General features: G+C 39.8%; 1 protein-coding gene across 1 annotated transcript in view; it reads right to left on the bottom strand.

The window, feature by feature from the left end:
• The window catches only part of REPS2 (RALBP1 associated Eps domain containing 2), a 130,258-nt gene that overhangs the window by 17,213 nt on the left and 95,333 nt on the right, over positions 1-17,712 (bottom strand). The window contains exon 17 of the mRNA XM_070943593.1: positions 493-570. Within this exon, the coding sequence (XP_070799694.1) occupies positions 493-570 (78 nt within the window). The remainder of the gene's footprint in view (positions 1-492; positions 571-17,712) is intronic.

Below are 17,712 nucleotides of genomic sequence, written 5' to 3'. Positions count from 1 at the left end.
CCCAGTTTGTGGGGGCAATAAGCTGACTTTGTATAAAATATACAAAAGTATGAAGGCTATTGCTGAGCACATTGTAAGCCGCCCTGAGTCTCCGGAGAAGGGCGGCATATAAATCAAATTAAAAAAAAAAAAAAATATATCATACATCTGTTGATCAGCTTTTTGATTAAGATTGCCATTTTAAAAGACGGATTTATATTGTCTCAATTTTTTTTAGAGACTAAGATTAAAATATTAAATGAGCGTTTTCTTAGATTTAATATTTTCTTTGTTCCACAATGACAGTAACAAATTTTATTAGAAACTAAAAATGGCAAAATGGCATAAACAATGGGAAATAAAAACAAGATTTGAGCAAAAAACAATGCTGAAATTATCTACACAATACTGAACAATGTAATTATTACAAATAAGTGTATATGGAAGTATATGATTAATTTTATAGATCTGAAACAAGGACTTACTATTGAAGATTACATGATAGGTCCTTACCTTTTTTGCTGGGCTGCTTTCTTGTGATGGGGACATGTTCATTGGCAAATGTGAATTTATTTCAGAGTCTTGTTCTATCTGTAACAATGTGAAAATATTGTAATGCCTGGAAGTGTATATTGAAATCATGCATACAATCTAAAAGCACTCACTTGTCAGTTGTAGTTTTGTGCACTCTACTAGAAATCTCCACTGAATAAAGACTTGCAAAGTTTGTTGTAAATGAACCTGCTAAACCATAGTGATTTGTGCAATATCAGAACTCAATAAAAGAAAGGACTTGCAACAGAAATTTTATTTATGTGATGAGAATGCTATCAAGTTCACATCTCATTTAGAGTTAACAGAAGATGGGACTTAGATGTGAATCTTTGGGAGAAAAAAGCCAGAACGATTCAGAAACAAAATTCCCAGGGCTTTTGTTTTCTTTTGGAAAATATTGTAAAAAGTAAAAACAAAACAAAAATCTCTTTAAAGAAGCATTTACTGTTAAGATACAGCTTAGAATAAGACAAGAGATTATTCATTGTTATCTTTTACTCTTTCAAAGTGTATTTATCTGAACCATCAAAACACTACAGTTCTATACAGAGGAGAAGTAGAACTCTATTTGTGTTAGCGTCTTGAAACATGTTAGTTATTGGGGATGTGCAAAGTTTGTGAAAATGATGCTTCACAAAGCACATTACAATAAGTGATGCATCCTTCCTCAAAGTGTTACAACAATTTTAGAGCTTCTTCGACATCACAATACAGTTTGGTTGACCAAACTACTAGCTTCAATGTATGCTAAGAAATCAATTTGGTTCAAAAGAAAAGAAATGTAAAATGAAGAAATTGGATAAATGGTTGTAAAACTGAACATTTCCAGGGTTTTTTTTCTTGTTTTTACCTTCACAGTCTGTCTGAGAATACCAAGTTAACACTTTGCAGCTACAGAACTATTACCCCTTTTCTTTTTCTGTGTATGCAGCTTCTTTGGCCTTGTAAGTTATCTTCTAAAAAGTTATTAATATTTCCATAATGGTTTTAATTCCAATTGCATATTGGGGTGCTCAATGCCAATGGGCTGAAGTAGTCTAGAAGCTACAGAAAATGAATGAATAAATGTTTTCTGAAATCCCCATCTAACAAAGTATTTAGTGTATAAAACTTTCAATACACATGCCTTACATGTAGTGAGCAAGGTGTTGAAGGATAACTTCATTTTCAATTAAAAAATAATTTGAACACCTGAATAATATAACCATCAGATGTTACATACATACGTTCCATGTATAAGACAGCAGCAATACTACACATCTGATTTTCTAAACTTTCCAAACTGAGTATTTTATTTTTAATTTTTATATTTTAATCTAGAAAAATCAGACCACATAGATAAATGTGTGCATCTTAATAGAATGCATCTTAATACAAGTAGGAAAATGCTGGAAGAATAGCAGTGGGCAATTTATGATATATTGTGAGACTTCTGTTGTATGGAAGTGAAAGTTGGATATGTTAGGAGAAATATAAAAATTGAATACAGTGGAAGTGGGTCCTTAGAAGAACATGTGGTAAATCAAGAAGACATAGAGCAAACAAATGAATGCATGTTAAATATAGTTTTAAGATTTATAAAAGTGACACATTGCTAAGAATCCTTTGTGATATAATCAATGAATCAAAGGAGAATACAAAATTTCTGTTCTATAAAAGGCCACTGGGGATATACCTGCCTTGGAAATTAAGCTGTTCAAGAAACTGGAAGCGTTGTGGCGAGACCGGCTGGAGAAATAGTGACTCTGATGAGCCCCACGAAAATCCAGCCAGACAAATTGCTGTCAGGAGGTCTTCGGACTGGAACTGTCCTGTAGGGATGGTGAAGAAGGAGAGGTGCCTCAGATGACAAAGAGGAACAGGCAAGTTCCTCGAAAGGTCGAAGGCTGCTCTTTGAACTGGTGGCAGGGGCGGCGGCCATTGAAAAATGACCACTCTGAAGCTGGGGCAACTGGACTAAGTTGTTTGTGCAGGTGTGGTGTCTGATAGGAGTGCTGGTACCAGGTGAGTGATTGGCCAACTCAAAGGTAAAAAAGAAAATTTTTTAATAACCTTAAAAGGTGTCCCGGAGTGGAAATGAGCAGCTAATTGGCATTTGGGAAAGTTAATGGAGGGAGAACAAAGAGGAGATTAAAATACTAAAGCGCAAGAAAGAAAATTTTACAACTGGATTTAAAATTGGATTTGGAGAAAATAAAAACAACATAAGAAAAAGAAAGTGGAGGAAAAGAACTCTTTATGTGGATTTAAAATATTTTTGAGAATTTTTGCTGAGAATATTGTGGATTTGAGAGAGACATTTGCTGGTGGAAAGTGAGTACTGCAATATTGGTGGGAAGACAGAAGAAAAAACAACAGCCGTGACTGTGATTTAATCTGGAAACTGTGAGAACTTTTAAGGAGTATCTGTTTTTCTGAACTATTTGGTTTCGACTGTCAACAATTGTGGAAAATAACAAAGCTTTAATTTGGAGTGGATTGGATAAATATTTGAATTGGATACTATTTGGAATTAAAAAGAGACTATTTGGACTTTAGAATTTCAATTAAGTATAAAGTAAAAGTGTTAACAATTTTTTAAATTTACAATAAGGAGTCTTGGATGTGTGAAGAACTAATTGAGATATTTAAAAATATGTGTAAATCACTAAAGGGTAATAAAAAGTTAGAAATTTTGCTGGAACATACAGAGCAGGAAAAAGAGAGTATAAGTGAGGAGCAAGAAAATAATATTGAAAGAAAAGGAATTGAAAGCAAAAAGCAGTTAGATGATTTCACTGGGATTAATAGTAGCAAAACAAGAGTGGATAGGAGTGAATATTCCCCCAAAAAGAATCAAACAAAGGGAAAAGAAGGAAATAGTGTAAAGAGACTAGGAGAAAACTTGGAGAGAATTACTCAAGTTATATATTTAAAAGTGAGAAAATGATTCAGGAGAAAAGACATAATAAATAAATAAATTAAAAAAAATAGAAGTCAAAAGAACGGGATAAAAGGAGGAAATTACTAAGAAGTGGAATTTTGGAGAGACCAAGAGAAAATGGCTAAAGAGGGAAGAATAGTGGAAAGGAGGAAGGGAAATAAGGTATATGTTAGTAGATTTAAGGGAATTGTATTATTATTATTAATTGTGGAAGGTCAATTAAGTTAAAGGATTTTAATGTAAGAAGTCAATATGATGATGTATATTGCTTAGAGTAAAACAGAAAGCAGATGAAATATGAAATGGTAATTGGGTTTAATTATGAAGACAAGTTAAATTAAGAGACAAAATTGAAATGCTAAAAAGTGGGATGGGGATTTTCAAAATATATGCTGTAAATGAAGAAATAAGATAATTAATGGAGGTTATTGTAAGAAATTAGGAATCAAGGGTGGATACTGTTACTGTTTATGTATTATGTATTAAGAAGAGAGTAAGATAAGATGTGTATAATTAATTAAGTTAAAGGGTTTTAATATAAGAATTGAACATGACGACATATATTGTGTATAGTTGAAAAGTGGGGAATTTTGAGAAATATATTTGGCAAATGGAGAAATAAGACAATTAATTGATCTTATTGTAAGAAATTAGGAGTTAAAGGGTGGATAGTGATACAGTTGATGTATTATGTATTAAGAAGAGATTAAGATAAGATAAAGAAATATGGAAAGAATATTATGGCCAAAATTGGAAATATGTAAAATGTTTTTTTTGGGGGAAAAAAAGAGATGAAATAACAAAACAGGATGAAAAATGATGGATTTGTGATAAAGATTTATATAAAAGGGATGAATATGGAAAAATCAATGTATAAGATGTGACCTGGTCAACACTCTGTTCATAAAGTATTTATAATGAAAGAAAAATTTTAATAAAACTTGCTTACACACACACACACACACAAACACACACACACACACACACACACACACACACAAACACACAAAGGGAATTAAGCTGTTCAGAAAGAGGAAAACAGCTACTGAGAATAGCTGCCCTTGCTAGGATATACAGAGCCCTTGACATTCTGTTAATTAAGGATGCTGAGGTTGATAGTACTGAAGGCCAAGAGGCCTAGCAGAACAGGGATAGTGTTGGTCCTTCCATCCATGCCTCACTGTAAGAGAGTAATCTAAGCAACCAATTTGATTTCCATTCTGTACTCTGGCCTGAACCCCAACTATCTATCCAGATAATCTGATTCTTTCTAGAGCCCATCTAGAGTAAATGACAAACCCATCACTTTCTTCATAATTTTCCCTAAGGAGGGGAGGTTGGATATTGCCTACCTGCCTATCAATCATTGGTTGTATGGTCATGCAGGCAAAATGAATGAGGATTTAATAGCAAAACCAAATATATGAAGTGTGTATAAACTGAGAGAAAAGAAAATTGTGGTTGGATGAAATTGATGAGATCTTCATAAAGAGAAGAATTTTGACAACAAAATGCAATATATGGTGAAATCCAGGATAGCTTTCAAGGAACGATATGGAGAGAATATAAGTAAATGTTAGTGGAATAAACTAGATTTATAGGTAGTTCTGGAGTTTTTTGGTCTTTAATTTTTTTGGCTTACCATGCTTTACCTAGTGTTGCTAATATAAATGGGAATAATGATAAGCATGGTATATATGTTATTTGTAGAGTAAGACAGCATTCTCCAACCTTTGCGGCTTTGCGACCTGGCTAGGGGAATTGGGTTGCACAAGGTGAGGCTGGTGTGCATGAAAGTTGAGCTGCGCGCACACACACTCTGACCAGCCACTCATGCGGCCCAATTTCAAATAGGCCACAGCCCGGTAGTGGACCATGGATTGGGGCTGGGGACTCATTTACTAAGATATGACTTTCATATCTGATTCTGATTACAAATTTGAAATACAGAGATGTATTCATTTTAAGAAACAGCATGTAAAAATAAATTATGAAAACAACGATGGCCAAGCTGCAACCATTGTTTTCAAAGTAATACATTCCACCAGAGAATGTTCAAGTCAAAACCTGGAAAAATGGAGCTGCATAAATATTATGCATCCCTATTTTAAATAATAAAATTAACAAGAGATAAAAACTGGTTGCTATATCCTTAAAGTGCCACCTAGTGGAATCTATCAAAATATTTTTAATTAGAGAGAAGCACTCCTATATCAGTACCTCAACATAATAGTATTTAGATTTTTTTCAACATACATTATTTACAATTGCCTAAAGCTGGCAATTCCAAATATTGTATATTGAGAAAGAATTAAAGTAGCCAGCTATAGAGCAGACTTGAGAAAAACGTTTCACCTGAATATTTTTGTTACTGTGCCTGGAAATATACCATGGAATCTTATACAGCAGTCCCTTTATTTGGAAGCCAAAAATAGGTTATCTATTTATTTGTGCTTTGTTTTATTATATTGGGACATAAAGGATTAAACAACTGGATTCTAGTAAATTATTTTATCATGATGAGGGATTAATTGGTTTAATAGGACTGACTCCTAGATAAGTATGTATGCTGGGCTGCCTAGAATCAGAGATGACATAAAAGTTGCAATAAATAAATAAATAAATAAATAAGCAAACACATTTATGATTTCAGCCTTTTTAATTATGCTGTCATTAAGAGCTGCTTCATAGATTCATAAGAATCATGCATGAAGTCCAATCATGAGTGGTCATGTCTCTACAAATGTTGGAAACATTTGAAATTAATTGTTCCCATGAAGTCATCTGGTTGCCCTGAATTTATTCAACTTGTCCACAACATATAAGTTGCAAACTTAGCATGAACATTTTTCTTCTTGCTTTGCCTGGTGAGAAGATGATTCACAATAATTTACTTATTTCATTTACTAAATTTACTTATTAAATTTAGATACCGCCCATCTCACTCTGAGACTATTTACTACATTTTTATACTGTCACACAGGAATATTTTGTACCAACTACACCTTCTGCCAAGGTAATCCCATGTAGAGAACATTGCATTCATATATGAGATGTAACCAAGATATGGGAAGCAATGGCTTTTACCTGCCTATCTAGGAGTAATTCAGTATCTATACAAGTTATAGTTACTAGCTGCTAACCTGGCGTTGCTGGGGTATTTATTTACCCCAATCCTGTATTAGACAGGAAAAGCCATCACTCACTGTGGTGAGAATTAGAGATCTAATTGCCCTGGCCAACAGCTTGGGAAAAATACTCCAGGGAACAGCCTTTGAGGTGGTTATCTCATTAGCAGGCATCTCCCCTGACAACTTGCCCTCTTGCTTGAAGCTGAGGGCCTAGGGGGTTTATTTTTTGTTTGTTTGTTTTTTTAAGAACTAATCCACTTTACCAGAGGGAGCCCCCTTGTGGAGTACTGTGAAGCCATTACCATGGCAACTCCATTGTGATGTACATTAGAAGCCATTTTAAGGCACAACAGGCTGTATCTTGACAGAACTTGAATACAAAATGCACACTATCACTGTCAAAATACTGTGATTTGACACTATAGATATAATTTATTCCTTTTCATTTCAGCAGCCCAGGCGTTCCAGAGTTATGCTGGAACACTCACACACACAGACACACACCCCAACGGGTGTTAGGGGTGTCTTACCCCCACAGTATTTTTTCTCAGAGAGTAAGTCATCTGTGTACCAAGTTTGGTTGAAAAAGTTTGAGCCATTCCAGAGTTATGCTGGAACACAAACACACCCGAGGTGTTAGGGATATATTACCTCCCTCCCCCCCCCACAGTATTTTTTTCCAGAGAGTAAGTCATCTGTGCAGCAAGTTTGGTTAAAATTGCTCGAGGCATTCCAGAGTTATGCTGGAATACAGACACACACACAGACCCCCCCCCGAAGGGTGTTAGGGGTGTCTTACCCACATAGTGTTTTTTTCCAGAGAGTAAGTCATCTGTATACCAAGTTTGGTTAAAATTGCTCGAGGCATTCCAGTTATGCTGGAACACACACACACACACACACACCAGGGAGGTCTTACCTCCACAGTATTTGTTTCCAGAGGGTAAGTCATCTGTGTACCAAGTATTGCTGAGCACATTATAAGCCGCCCTGAGTCTCTGGAGAAGGGCGGCATATAAATCAAATTTAAAAAAAAAAAAGTTTGGTTAAAATTGTTTGAGGCATTCTAGAGTTATGCTGGAACACACACACACACACACACACACACACACACACACACACACACACACCAGGGTGTCCTATCCCCACAGTATTTGTTTCCAGAGAGTAAGTCAACTGTGTACCAAGTTTGACACGCACATATACATACATACATACATACATACATACATAAATCCTTTTTTATATACTATATATAGATAACCTGATCCTTTGGGGGTATTGTTATCACATAATTTCTGAATTCACTTGTTATGTATATAGTTTTGGCGGGAGATTTAAACAACAATGGGTCACTTGTGATTGGTCAGCTCCCTGGCCGGCAAGGTATATAAAGGGAGCTGTGTTCCTGTAACCTTTGCTGAAGTTCACACTACAATAAAGAGCTGTTGTCATGCACTACCTTGCTTCTGCCTCCTCAATCGCCCAATTTAACATTGGCGACGAGTGTGGGATTGAGGCAACGAGAAGCAAGTCGAAAAAAAGCTACCAGCAGCGGATTTAGCCAGGCTGACGAGCTTCGTACATAGCAGGACTACCACGATGTCTGCGTATGTACCACCAAAGCCTTTCGACCCCGAGAGAGAGAAGTGCTCCCTGGAAGCCAGCGACATGCACAATCTTGCAGGCAACAGAAAAAGGGCACTCTTCCTGAGCCACTGCGGGCCAGACGTTTTTGACATGGCTGAGTCACTTTCTGAGCCGACTCTGGTCCAAACGGTATCGTGGGAAGTGCTACAAGCCTTGCTTAAAACACATTGCGCCCCAGTACCATCCAAGTTTGTCCAGCGGTACGAGTTCCAGCAGCGAGTACAGCGAGAAGGAGAGCTGATCAGCGTTTACGTGGCTGCCCTGCATAAGGCTGCAACGCATTGCGACTACCGAGACCTCAATGAGGCACTCCTAGAGCAACTAATCTGTGGTGTTAGAGATATACGCCTACAGAGAAGGTTGCTCGCAAAGCCTTACCTGACTCTACCCAGTGCCCTCGACGAAGCAAGGGCACACGAGTCATCCACCAAGGCTGCGGAGACCCCGCAACGTCCAACCACCTCACAAGCTACACTGAGGTTGACAACAGTACACCGTGAGACAACCCAGACCGACAGCGAGGAAGAGCCGGACAAAGACGTCTTCCAAACCGAAAGGCAGAAACGCGAGCAGAGAGAGCGTCGTGGGAGCTGCTCAAGCTGCGGAGGGTCACACCAGAGACAGACCTGTAAGTTCAGGGACGCCATCTGCAGACGCTGCGAGAAGAAGGGGCATTTGGCATGAGTCTGCCGGGCAAACCTACCGGTCAACCACAAGCCAAGAGACGGCTACAGCCAATCAGAGCCGGCACAGCACAAGTGGACTGGTAAAGATGGCGACCCAAGGAAAAGGCGTGAGTTTCAAAACCACAAGCAGCACCAGGATCGGCCAGCATGACCATCGAAAAAAAGGTCCACACCACTGTCAAGATCGAAGGAAGCACATGTGAGATGGAGATTGATACTGGATCATCTCTATCCATCATGTCCTGGGCCACCCTGAAAGCGGCGATACCAAGTTTAAAGAAGAGCCAACTACAGCACCAGCGGATAAGGCTTCGGGATTACCAAGGAAACCGCATAGCCGTGGAAGAAGTTGGCACGTTCCAGGTCGAGTATGGAGAGCACCGGAAGAAGCTTCCCCTCACCGTGGTCAGCGAACGACTACCAAGCCTCCTGGGGCTGGACTGGTTTAAGGCCCTTGGAATGGGATTCACCAGAGTCCACAGCGCAAGCAGCGAGCTAGCCCGGAGCAGCAGCAATCTGAGAGACGACCTGATGAAGGAGTTCCAGGACGTGTTCAACGACCGGCTGGGCAAGTACGAGGGGACCCCTATTTCTTTTAATCTTGACCCCAAAATAGCCCCAATCTGACTTAAGGCTAGACGAGTGCCCTTTGCACTAAAGCCTAAGATTGACTTGGAACTGGACAAACTAATTAAACCGGGGGTGTTAGTCCCAGTAGACCACGCCAAATGGGAGACCCCCATCATGACCCCCATCAAGCCTGACGGGTCTGTGCACATCTGCGCAGACTACAAATGTACAATTAATAAGGCTCTCCAGCACAGCGCTTACCCCGTCCCAATCATACATCATTTTCTCCATTTGCTGAGTCCAGGCAAGATCTTCGCAAAACTTGATCTTGCGCAGGCGTACCAGCAACTGCCGGTAGATGGCGCTACCGCGGAGGCACAGACTATTGTAACTCACAGAGGTACAATTCAGAATTAGTGTAGCCCCCGGCCTGTTCCAAAGTACGATGGAATGCCTACTACAAGGACTTCCAGGGGTAGTCCCCTATTTCGACGATGTCCTTATCAGCGCCACAGATGAAAAGCAACTAGGGGACCGGCTGAGGCTAGTGTTAGAGAAATTCAGAAATGCTGGCCTCTGGGTCAAACGGACAAAATGCATGATAGCAGTACCCTCAGCCGAGTTCCTAGGGTACCGGGTGGACGTAATGGGCATTCACCCCACCGAAAGCAAGATTAGGGCCATCAAAAATGCGCCAACCCCCAAGAACAAGTCGGAGCTACAAGCCTTTCTGGGTCTCCTTAACTTTTATGCCATCTTCCTGAGGCAATGGTAGCTGAACCCCTACACCGACTATTGGCTAAAAATGCACCTTGGGTTTGGGGAAAGACTGAGACTGCTGCTTTTGCCGTCGTGAAGAAACTTTTGTCTGCGGACAGTTTCCTCATCCAGTACAATGCAACCCTTCCACTTGTACTAGTCTGCAACGCATCCCCCTTTGGAGTAGGAGCCGTCCTGAGCCACAGACTACCGAATGGACTAGAGGCGCCCATCGCTTACTATTCCCACACCCTGTCCAGCGCTGAGTGGAACTACAGCCAGCTGGACAGAGAGGCCCTGGCAGCCGTCTCGGGAGTAAAGAAATTCCACGAATACCTGTTTGGGTGGAATTTTGAACTTGTCACAGACCACCGGCTGCTTTTGGGCCTCCTGGCTGGGGATCGGTCCACCCCTGCTGCTTTGTCTCCATGAATGACTTGCTGGACTATCTTTTTAGCAGCATATTCCTACCGCCTTGTCCACCGACCGGGACTGAGTTTGGGGCATGCCGACGCCCTCAGCCGATGCCCACTACCGGACATCCTAGAAGACCCCACACTGGGGACACCAATCCTACTTATTGAGCATTGGACTCAGGACCTCTCACTTCTGCCGAAGTGGCGAGAGCGTCAGCTCGGGACACTGTTCTAAAGACGGTCATGAGTTGGGTCACGAGGGGGTGGCCGGGAAAGACTGAAGGCAGGGAATTTAAATCGTTTGCATCTAAGAGGAATGAATTGTCTATGCAAGGGGGGTGTTTACCGTGGGGTGATTGTGTCATTGTTCCCTTATGCTTAAGGGAAAAGGTTTTGCGCATGTTACATGATGGGCACCCCGGGATCGTAAGGATGAAGGGGCTAGCTAGGAGTTATGTTTGGTGATCACAAATGGACGATGACATCACGGAGTGGGTGGGGAAGTGTCAACCCTGCCAAGAGTCCAGGCCAGATCCCCCCACAGCACCACTCAGGGAATGGGAACGACCCCAGGGTCCTTGGTCTAGGATCCACATAGACTTCGCTGGCCCATTTCATGACCAAATATTCCTAGTGATCGTCGACGCCTATTCGAAATGGCTCGAGATCATCCTAATGCAGTTCACGACTTCCGAAGCTGTAATCAAGGTGCTTCGGAAACTCTTTGTCACCCACCGATTGCCCGATACACTTGTATTGGATAACGGGCCCCAATTCACCGCCACCCAGTTCGAGGGATACTTGGCAGAGCTGGGCATCAGACATGCACTCTCTGCACCTTTTCATCCAGCCAGTATCGGACTGTCTGAAAGATTTGTGAGAACGGCCAAAGAGGCACTCTCAAGGTTAGACGCTGGGGATTGGCAGGCCAGGGTAGATAAGTTCCTGGCTGTCCAGCATGCCACACCATGCATAGTGGCAGGGCATAGTCTGACCGAGCTCCTGATGGGCAGGAAGCTGCGGTGCATTCTTGACCGATTACACCCCAACTATTCCCCAGACGGATTCAAGGGGGTGGATAAGTAGTTGAGGGAATTCCAGATAGGGACACCAGTGTTCGCCAGAAATTACACGAAGGGGTCCCTATGGGTAGCTGAGTAGCTGGGACGATTTCGGATAATACAGGCCCCAAGTCATACATCGTAGACATGGGAGACGGGAGGATCTGGCGAAGGCACATTGATCAACTCTGGAGAAGATTGGCCACCGAACCAGAACCGCAACCCCAAAGTCCAAGCCTTAACTTCCAAACTCTTCCCACAACAGCTAGCTCAAGCCCGATGAGATCCGGGGACTTATCTAGGAACTTCAGTGTCCAGCGCCGCCCCAGCGAGACGCCTCTCCCAGCCGAGGAAAGCAACACCCTCAAAGTAATCCAGGAGGTTCCATTGGCGGAGCTGGGAGAAACAAAAGGTCCCTCCGACCAGCTCGACGCCATGCCTCAGACTGAACTGCACAGGTCAACCAGGCGTAGGGAACGCCCTGGTCACCTGCGTGATTATGTATGCAAATGTACACCCTATGTGCCTTCTGGGAGGGGAGGGGTGATTTAAACAACAATTGGTCACTTGTGATTGGTCAGCTCCCTGGCCGGCAAGGTATATAAAGGGAGCTGTGGGGACTTCCGGTTTGCGAGCTTCGGCGACGGCGGTGATTTTCTAAAGACCGCCAGCCCCGCCGCCTGTAGAGCCGCCCCGCGAACGAGGAGCGGCTCGAAAACTCCGAAATCTTGAAGATTGCAGGAGCAGAGACAGCAGGGTACAGGTTGAGCCCCTGTAACCCCCCCAGGGAATCGCTTCTGGGGGTGAAAACAGGAGCGGCTCCCTTCCAACCTGCGGAGACTCCGGGCGGCGTGGGACGATTCTGCCTTCAGCAGAACAAGCCGATAGCAGCAAACTTTTAAAGTGAGAGGAACTAATTCTAACAAATAGCGGAAATATCAACTTGAATCCAGAAACCTGAAAATTGCAAGTATTAGTGCTTTATTGACTTTTTAAATCAAAGAGAAAGTGAGCGAGTGAAAGTGATTTGAAAAAATATGGCGTCCAGCACTTGAGTTAACGAGCTAGTGAAAGTGATTTGCGAAGCCTCTCTGCTTTGCTACAAAGTTGAAAAGTTGCTACAAAGTTGTTCTACCTAAAGGAAAAAAATTTTCTTGCTAAAATTTGACTTTGCTTTACTTCAGTTTTACTTGATTAAATCTGGGGGACTTTTTTAGAAGCTTCTGTGGAAGAGGGAAAGGAAAAAGAACTTCCCTCTTTAGAAAAACTAGCTTACGTGGCACGATGGCTTCAAAGAAGCAGGAAGGGAAGGCATCAGGGGGGGGATCCCCCACACACAAACATCAAATGCAACTTCCCCCTGCTCAACAGCTACAAACTCAGAAAAAAGAACTTGATGTGGGAGATTTAAAAGAATTTATTTCTAAAACTTTGGATGAAAAATTTCAAGAATCTCAACAGGAAATAGATCATAAACTTCAAAAATCACATGAGGAATTTTTGCAGGAAATTAATGAAGTTAAAGATATGGTGAAACAGAATCAAAATATGGTGACCAAAAAAATATCAGAAGTGGCGTCTGGCCTGGCAAATTTTATTGGGAAAGTTGATTTTAAAGTTGAAGAACTCAAATTAGAAGTTAATGTTAGGATGAAAGATAATGACTATAAAATTGAAGAAGCTGACAATAAAATGCAGAGAATTGAAGATGAGATTGTCATGATACAATTCCGGGCGATGGAATTTGCCATACGGCTTCGGGGAATTCGAGAGGAGGAGAGACAGGACTTGAGACAAGTTTGCTCTGAAGCCCTGGCTAAGATTTTACAAGTTAATCCTGATTTGGTATTTCATAAAATAGATAAAATTTACAGAGTGAACTCTTGGGTGGCCAGACAAAGACAACTGCCTAGAGATGTGGTCATATACTTTACTGAGAGAGAAATTAGAAATGAAATCCTCCAAAAATCTTTTCACACCTCTGTACAAGTGGGGGGCTCACGACTTGTAATTTTTAAAGAATTACCTCCTAAAATGCTGAAAGCTAGAAAAGAATTTGGTTTTCTTGTTAAGGAATTGAAAGATTTACAGATACCCTTCCGGTGGGATGCACCAGCTGGGATAATTTTTAGATATAAGGGAGAAGGATATCGATTGAATACCGTGGAGAAGGCACAACATTTTTATAGTACTATTCTTAAGGAAAGAACACCATCTCCACGTACATCTACAGTTTTGGAGATTAAGGAGAGTGAAGAGAGGCAATTGGAAGAACAGTCTAAGCAGGAATTAGAAAATGTGCAAGGTGCAGAAGGAGGTTTTCTGAGTGAGCCCTTGCTGGATTCTTCTCCAATTTTGGATTTGATTCAGTTGACTGAAGTTAAAGATCAACGTATAACTAGAGCTCAATCCAAGCTACTTAAACAAAAGCAACAACAACAACAGGAAAGACAAGACAAGAAGGCAGCTAAGAGTACCCCACAAGAGAGTGGAGCTATGGGAGGAGCAAGATCGAAGCTCTTGGATGAACTTCAAATATTTTGCTCTGCGCTCCAGAAACAGGCTGATGACCCTTAAGTGTCTATCTTGGAATGTTAATGGGTTGAATTCAGCACAGAAAAGGAAGAAACTATTTACATATTTGAAACAATTTAATAATGATATAATATGTTTACAAGAAACGCATATTACAACTCAAGATCAGAAATATTTGATAAATTCAAAATTAGGAGTACATTATATATCTTCAACTTCGCAGAAAAAGAATGGTGTGGTTATTTATGTAAATAAAAAATTAACAGCAAAAGTTATAGAAGTAGATCAAGATGGTAGGTTTGTAGCAATTGAATTGCTCACAGCAAATGGTCAAATTCTTTTGATTGGAATTTATGCTCCCAACCAACAACAGGATTATTTTTACAAGATGTTACATACTAAAATATTGCAATGGGACTATAGATCTATTTTATTTATGGGAGATTGGAATGGAGTAATTGATTCTAAATTAGACAAAAAGAGCTTGGCAAAGTCTAGAATTAGACTACCGCAGACCTTTTTTGATATGAAAGAAGATATGGAACTAAAAGATGTTTGGAGAATACATAATCCAAATGAATTGGATTACACTTTCTTTTCCGATAGACATAGATCTTTTTCTAGGATTGATTTTATCCTGTTGTCAAATGATCTACTTGTTAAGACAAAAAGAACAAAGATTTTTCCAAGAACTTTGACTGACCATAGCCCTGTATGGATAGAAATTGAGATGGATAAGGTTGAGAGACGTTCTTGGAGATTAAATGAGAACTTGTTTAGATATGAAAAAAATACAATAGAACTTAAAAAGCATTTGAAAGAATTTTTTGAAATAAATTTGAATAAAGGTACCCCAATTGAAATTGTTTGGGACGCTAGTAAAGCTTATATGAGAGGGGTACTTATCTACATGAATTCTAAACATAGACTGTTCCGACAAAAGAAAAGATTTGAGTTGGAAATGGAAATAAAGAATAAAGAACAGTTACTTATTAAAAACCCAACAGATGAAAGAATACAAAGTGCTATAAAACTTTTGAAAGACCAATTTCAAATGCTTATGGCGGAACAAGTTGCAACAAGTTTACAATACGCGAAGCATAATACATTTTGCAATGCTAATAAACCGGGCAGATGGTTGGCTTACACACTGAGGAAAAAACAAAGTATACGGACTATTGATAGTATTGACATTGGAGGGAAAGAAATTTTTCAACAAAAATTAATTAAAGAAGCTTTTGTGGATTATTATACTAAATTATATGCCAAAGAAGAGGTGCAGAATGGACTTATAGAAAAATATTTAAAGGATAAGAGAGTTACAAAAATTACTGATCAACAAAAAGAAAGAATGAATTATCCTATAACAGAGGAGGAGATAATAGCAGCAATTAAGCAGCTAAAAACAGCCAAAGCTCCTGGCACGGATGGTTTGACTGCAGTGTATTACAAAACTTTACAAGCTGAAATGGTGGGACAACTTAGAGATTTATTTTGCAATATTCAACAAGGGGGTAAAATACCCCCATCTTGGACAACTGCTTATATATCTTTGATACCAAAGGAACAAGTTGGTCCTAAAAAACCAGAGAACTACAGACCAATATCTCTTTTGAACACAGATTATAAAATTTATGCGAAGGTATTAGCCAACAGGTTGATGCCAGTAATCCAAAAAGTGATTCATGAGGACCAAGCGGGATTTATTGAGGGCAGATACATGAAGGACAATGTAAGGCAAGTAATAGACTTATTGGAATATCTTGATAAGAATAAACAGATTTCTGCAGTGCTGGTTTTTTTGGATGCGGAGAAGGCCTTTGATAGAGTGGACTGGAACTTTCTACTAAAGACTTTAAAAAAGATGGGCTTTGGGGACCAATTTATACAGGCGATTTCAGCAATTTATCAAGAGCAAAAAGCACAGATTATTATTAATGGAAGTTTGACGACAGAGTTTAAAATTGAAAAAGGAACAAGACAGGGATGTCCGTTGTCCCCACTTTTATTTATTTTAACATTGGAAGTCTTGCTAAATACAATACGGGACTCAAAAATTTTGAAAGGTATAGTGATAAGGCAAGAGGATTATAGAATAAAGGCATTTGCAGATGATCTGGTTGTTACCCTATCACAACCAATGGAATCAACAATCCTGATGAACGACATTATACAAGACTATGGTAGAGTTTCAGGTTTTAAACTGAACTCAAAAAAGACTAAAATGATAGTTAAGAATATGACACAAGATCGTAAACATGAGCTTGAAAGGAGGGCAGGTTTTGAAATTGTACCTAAGGTACAATTTCATCTTGGAGTTCAGGTTGCAGAATCAAATATGAAATTGTTTCAAAATAATTATGAGGTGTTGTGGCGAGAGGTTCAGAAAGACATGGAGACCTGGAAAAAGCTGCAACTGTCTTTACTTGGAAGAATAGCAGCAGTTAAGATGAATATTTTGCCAAGATTTCTGTTTTTGTTTCAAATGATTCCGGTGCTTAAAAGTGATAAACAACTGAAAGTCTGGCAGTCTGGTGTGAATAAGTTTGTCTGGAACGAGAAAAAGCCGAGAGTGAAATTGAAAATTATGCAAGATGTTCCGGAAAGAGGAGGCCTTAAACTCCCAAACCTACAGTTATATTATGATGCAGCAGCTTTAACTTTAACAAGTGATTGGTTTGGAAATAAAAAGGCTGGAATATTGAATGCAGAAAGTTTTGATCTTGAATTTGGATGGCATGCTTACTTATTTTATGATGATAAAGTTGATAAAGTATTTAAAAGTCATATACTCAGAGATTCTTTGATGAGAGTTTGGAAGAAGCACCGACTCAAATGGGATTATAAAATACCGCTATGGCTGGATCTTGGTCATACCTTGTGGAATACAAATATAATGTCACTCGGGGGGTTTTTATACAAAGAGGTTCTTTTTACAGATGCGGGCAGATGGCAGCTGAAGACATTGCAGACACTGTTGGACGAAGGGATTAATTTAACCTGGTTACAATATAATCAATTACAAATGAGATGGAAAGAGGACCAAAAAACTGGTATTATACTGCATGAGGAAGAATTAGTTAGACATATAAGAGAGAAAGGTCCAATGCATATTAAAAGGCTTTATAATGTTTTGTTAGAAAGGGACTCAGAAACTGAATTAGTTAAAGATTGTATGATTAAGTGGGCACAAAATTTTGAAGAACCAGTGATGTTGGAAACATGGGAAAAAATTTGGGTTCAGAATGTTAAGTTCACACAGTCGCAGAATTTGAGGGAAAATTTTTATAAAATGTTTTATAGATGGCATTTGGATCCTAAAAAGTTGTCATGTATGTACCCTAATGTTCAGCCAAAATGTTGGAGATGCGAATGTTTGGATGCTACGTATTATCATGTATGGTGGACCTGTAGGAAAGTTAAGGCTTTTTGGATAAAAATTTGGTG

Source organism: Pituophis catenifer, unplaced genomic scaffold (genome assembly GCF_029215685.1).
Source record: "Pituophis catenifer annectens isolate HBS135680 unplaced genomic scaffold, rPitCat1.0.hap2 SCAF_4, whole genome shotgun sequence".
NCBI lineage: Eukaryota > Metazoa > Chordata > Lepidosauria > Squamata > Colubridae > Pituophis > Pituophis catenifer.
This window is presented reverse-complemented; position numbering and strand designations above follow the sequence as displayed.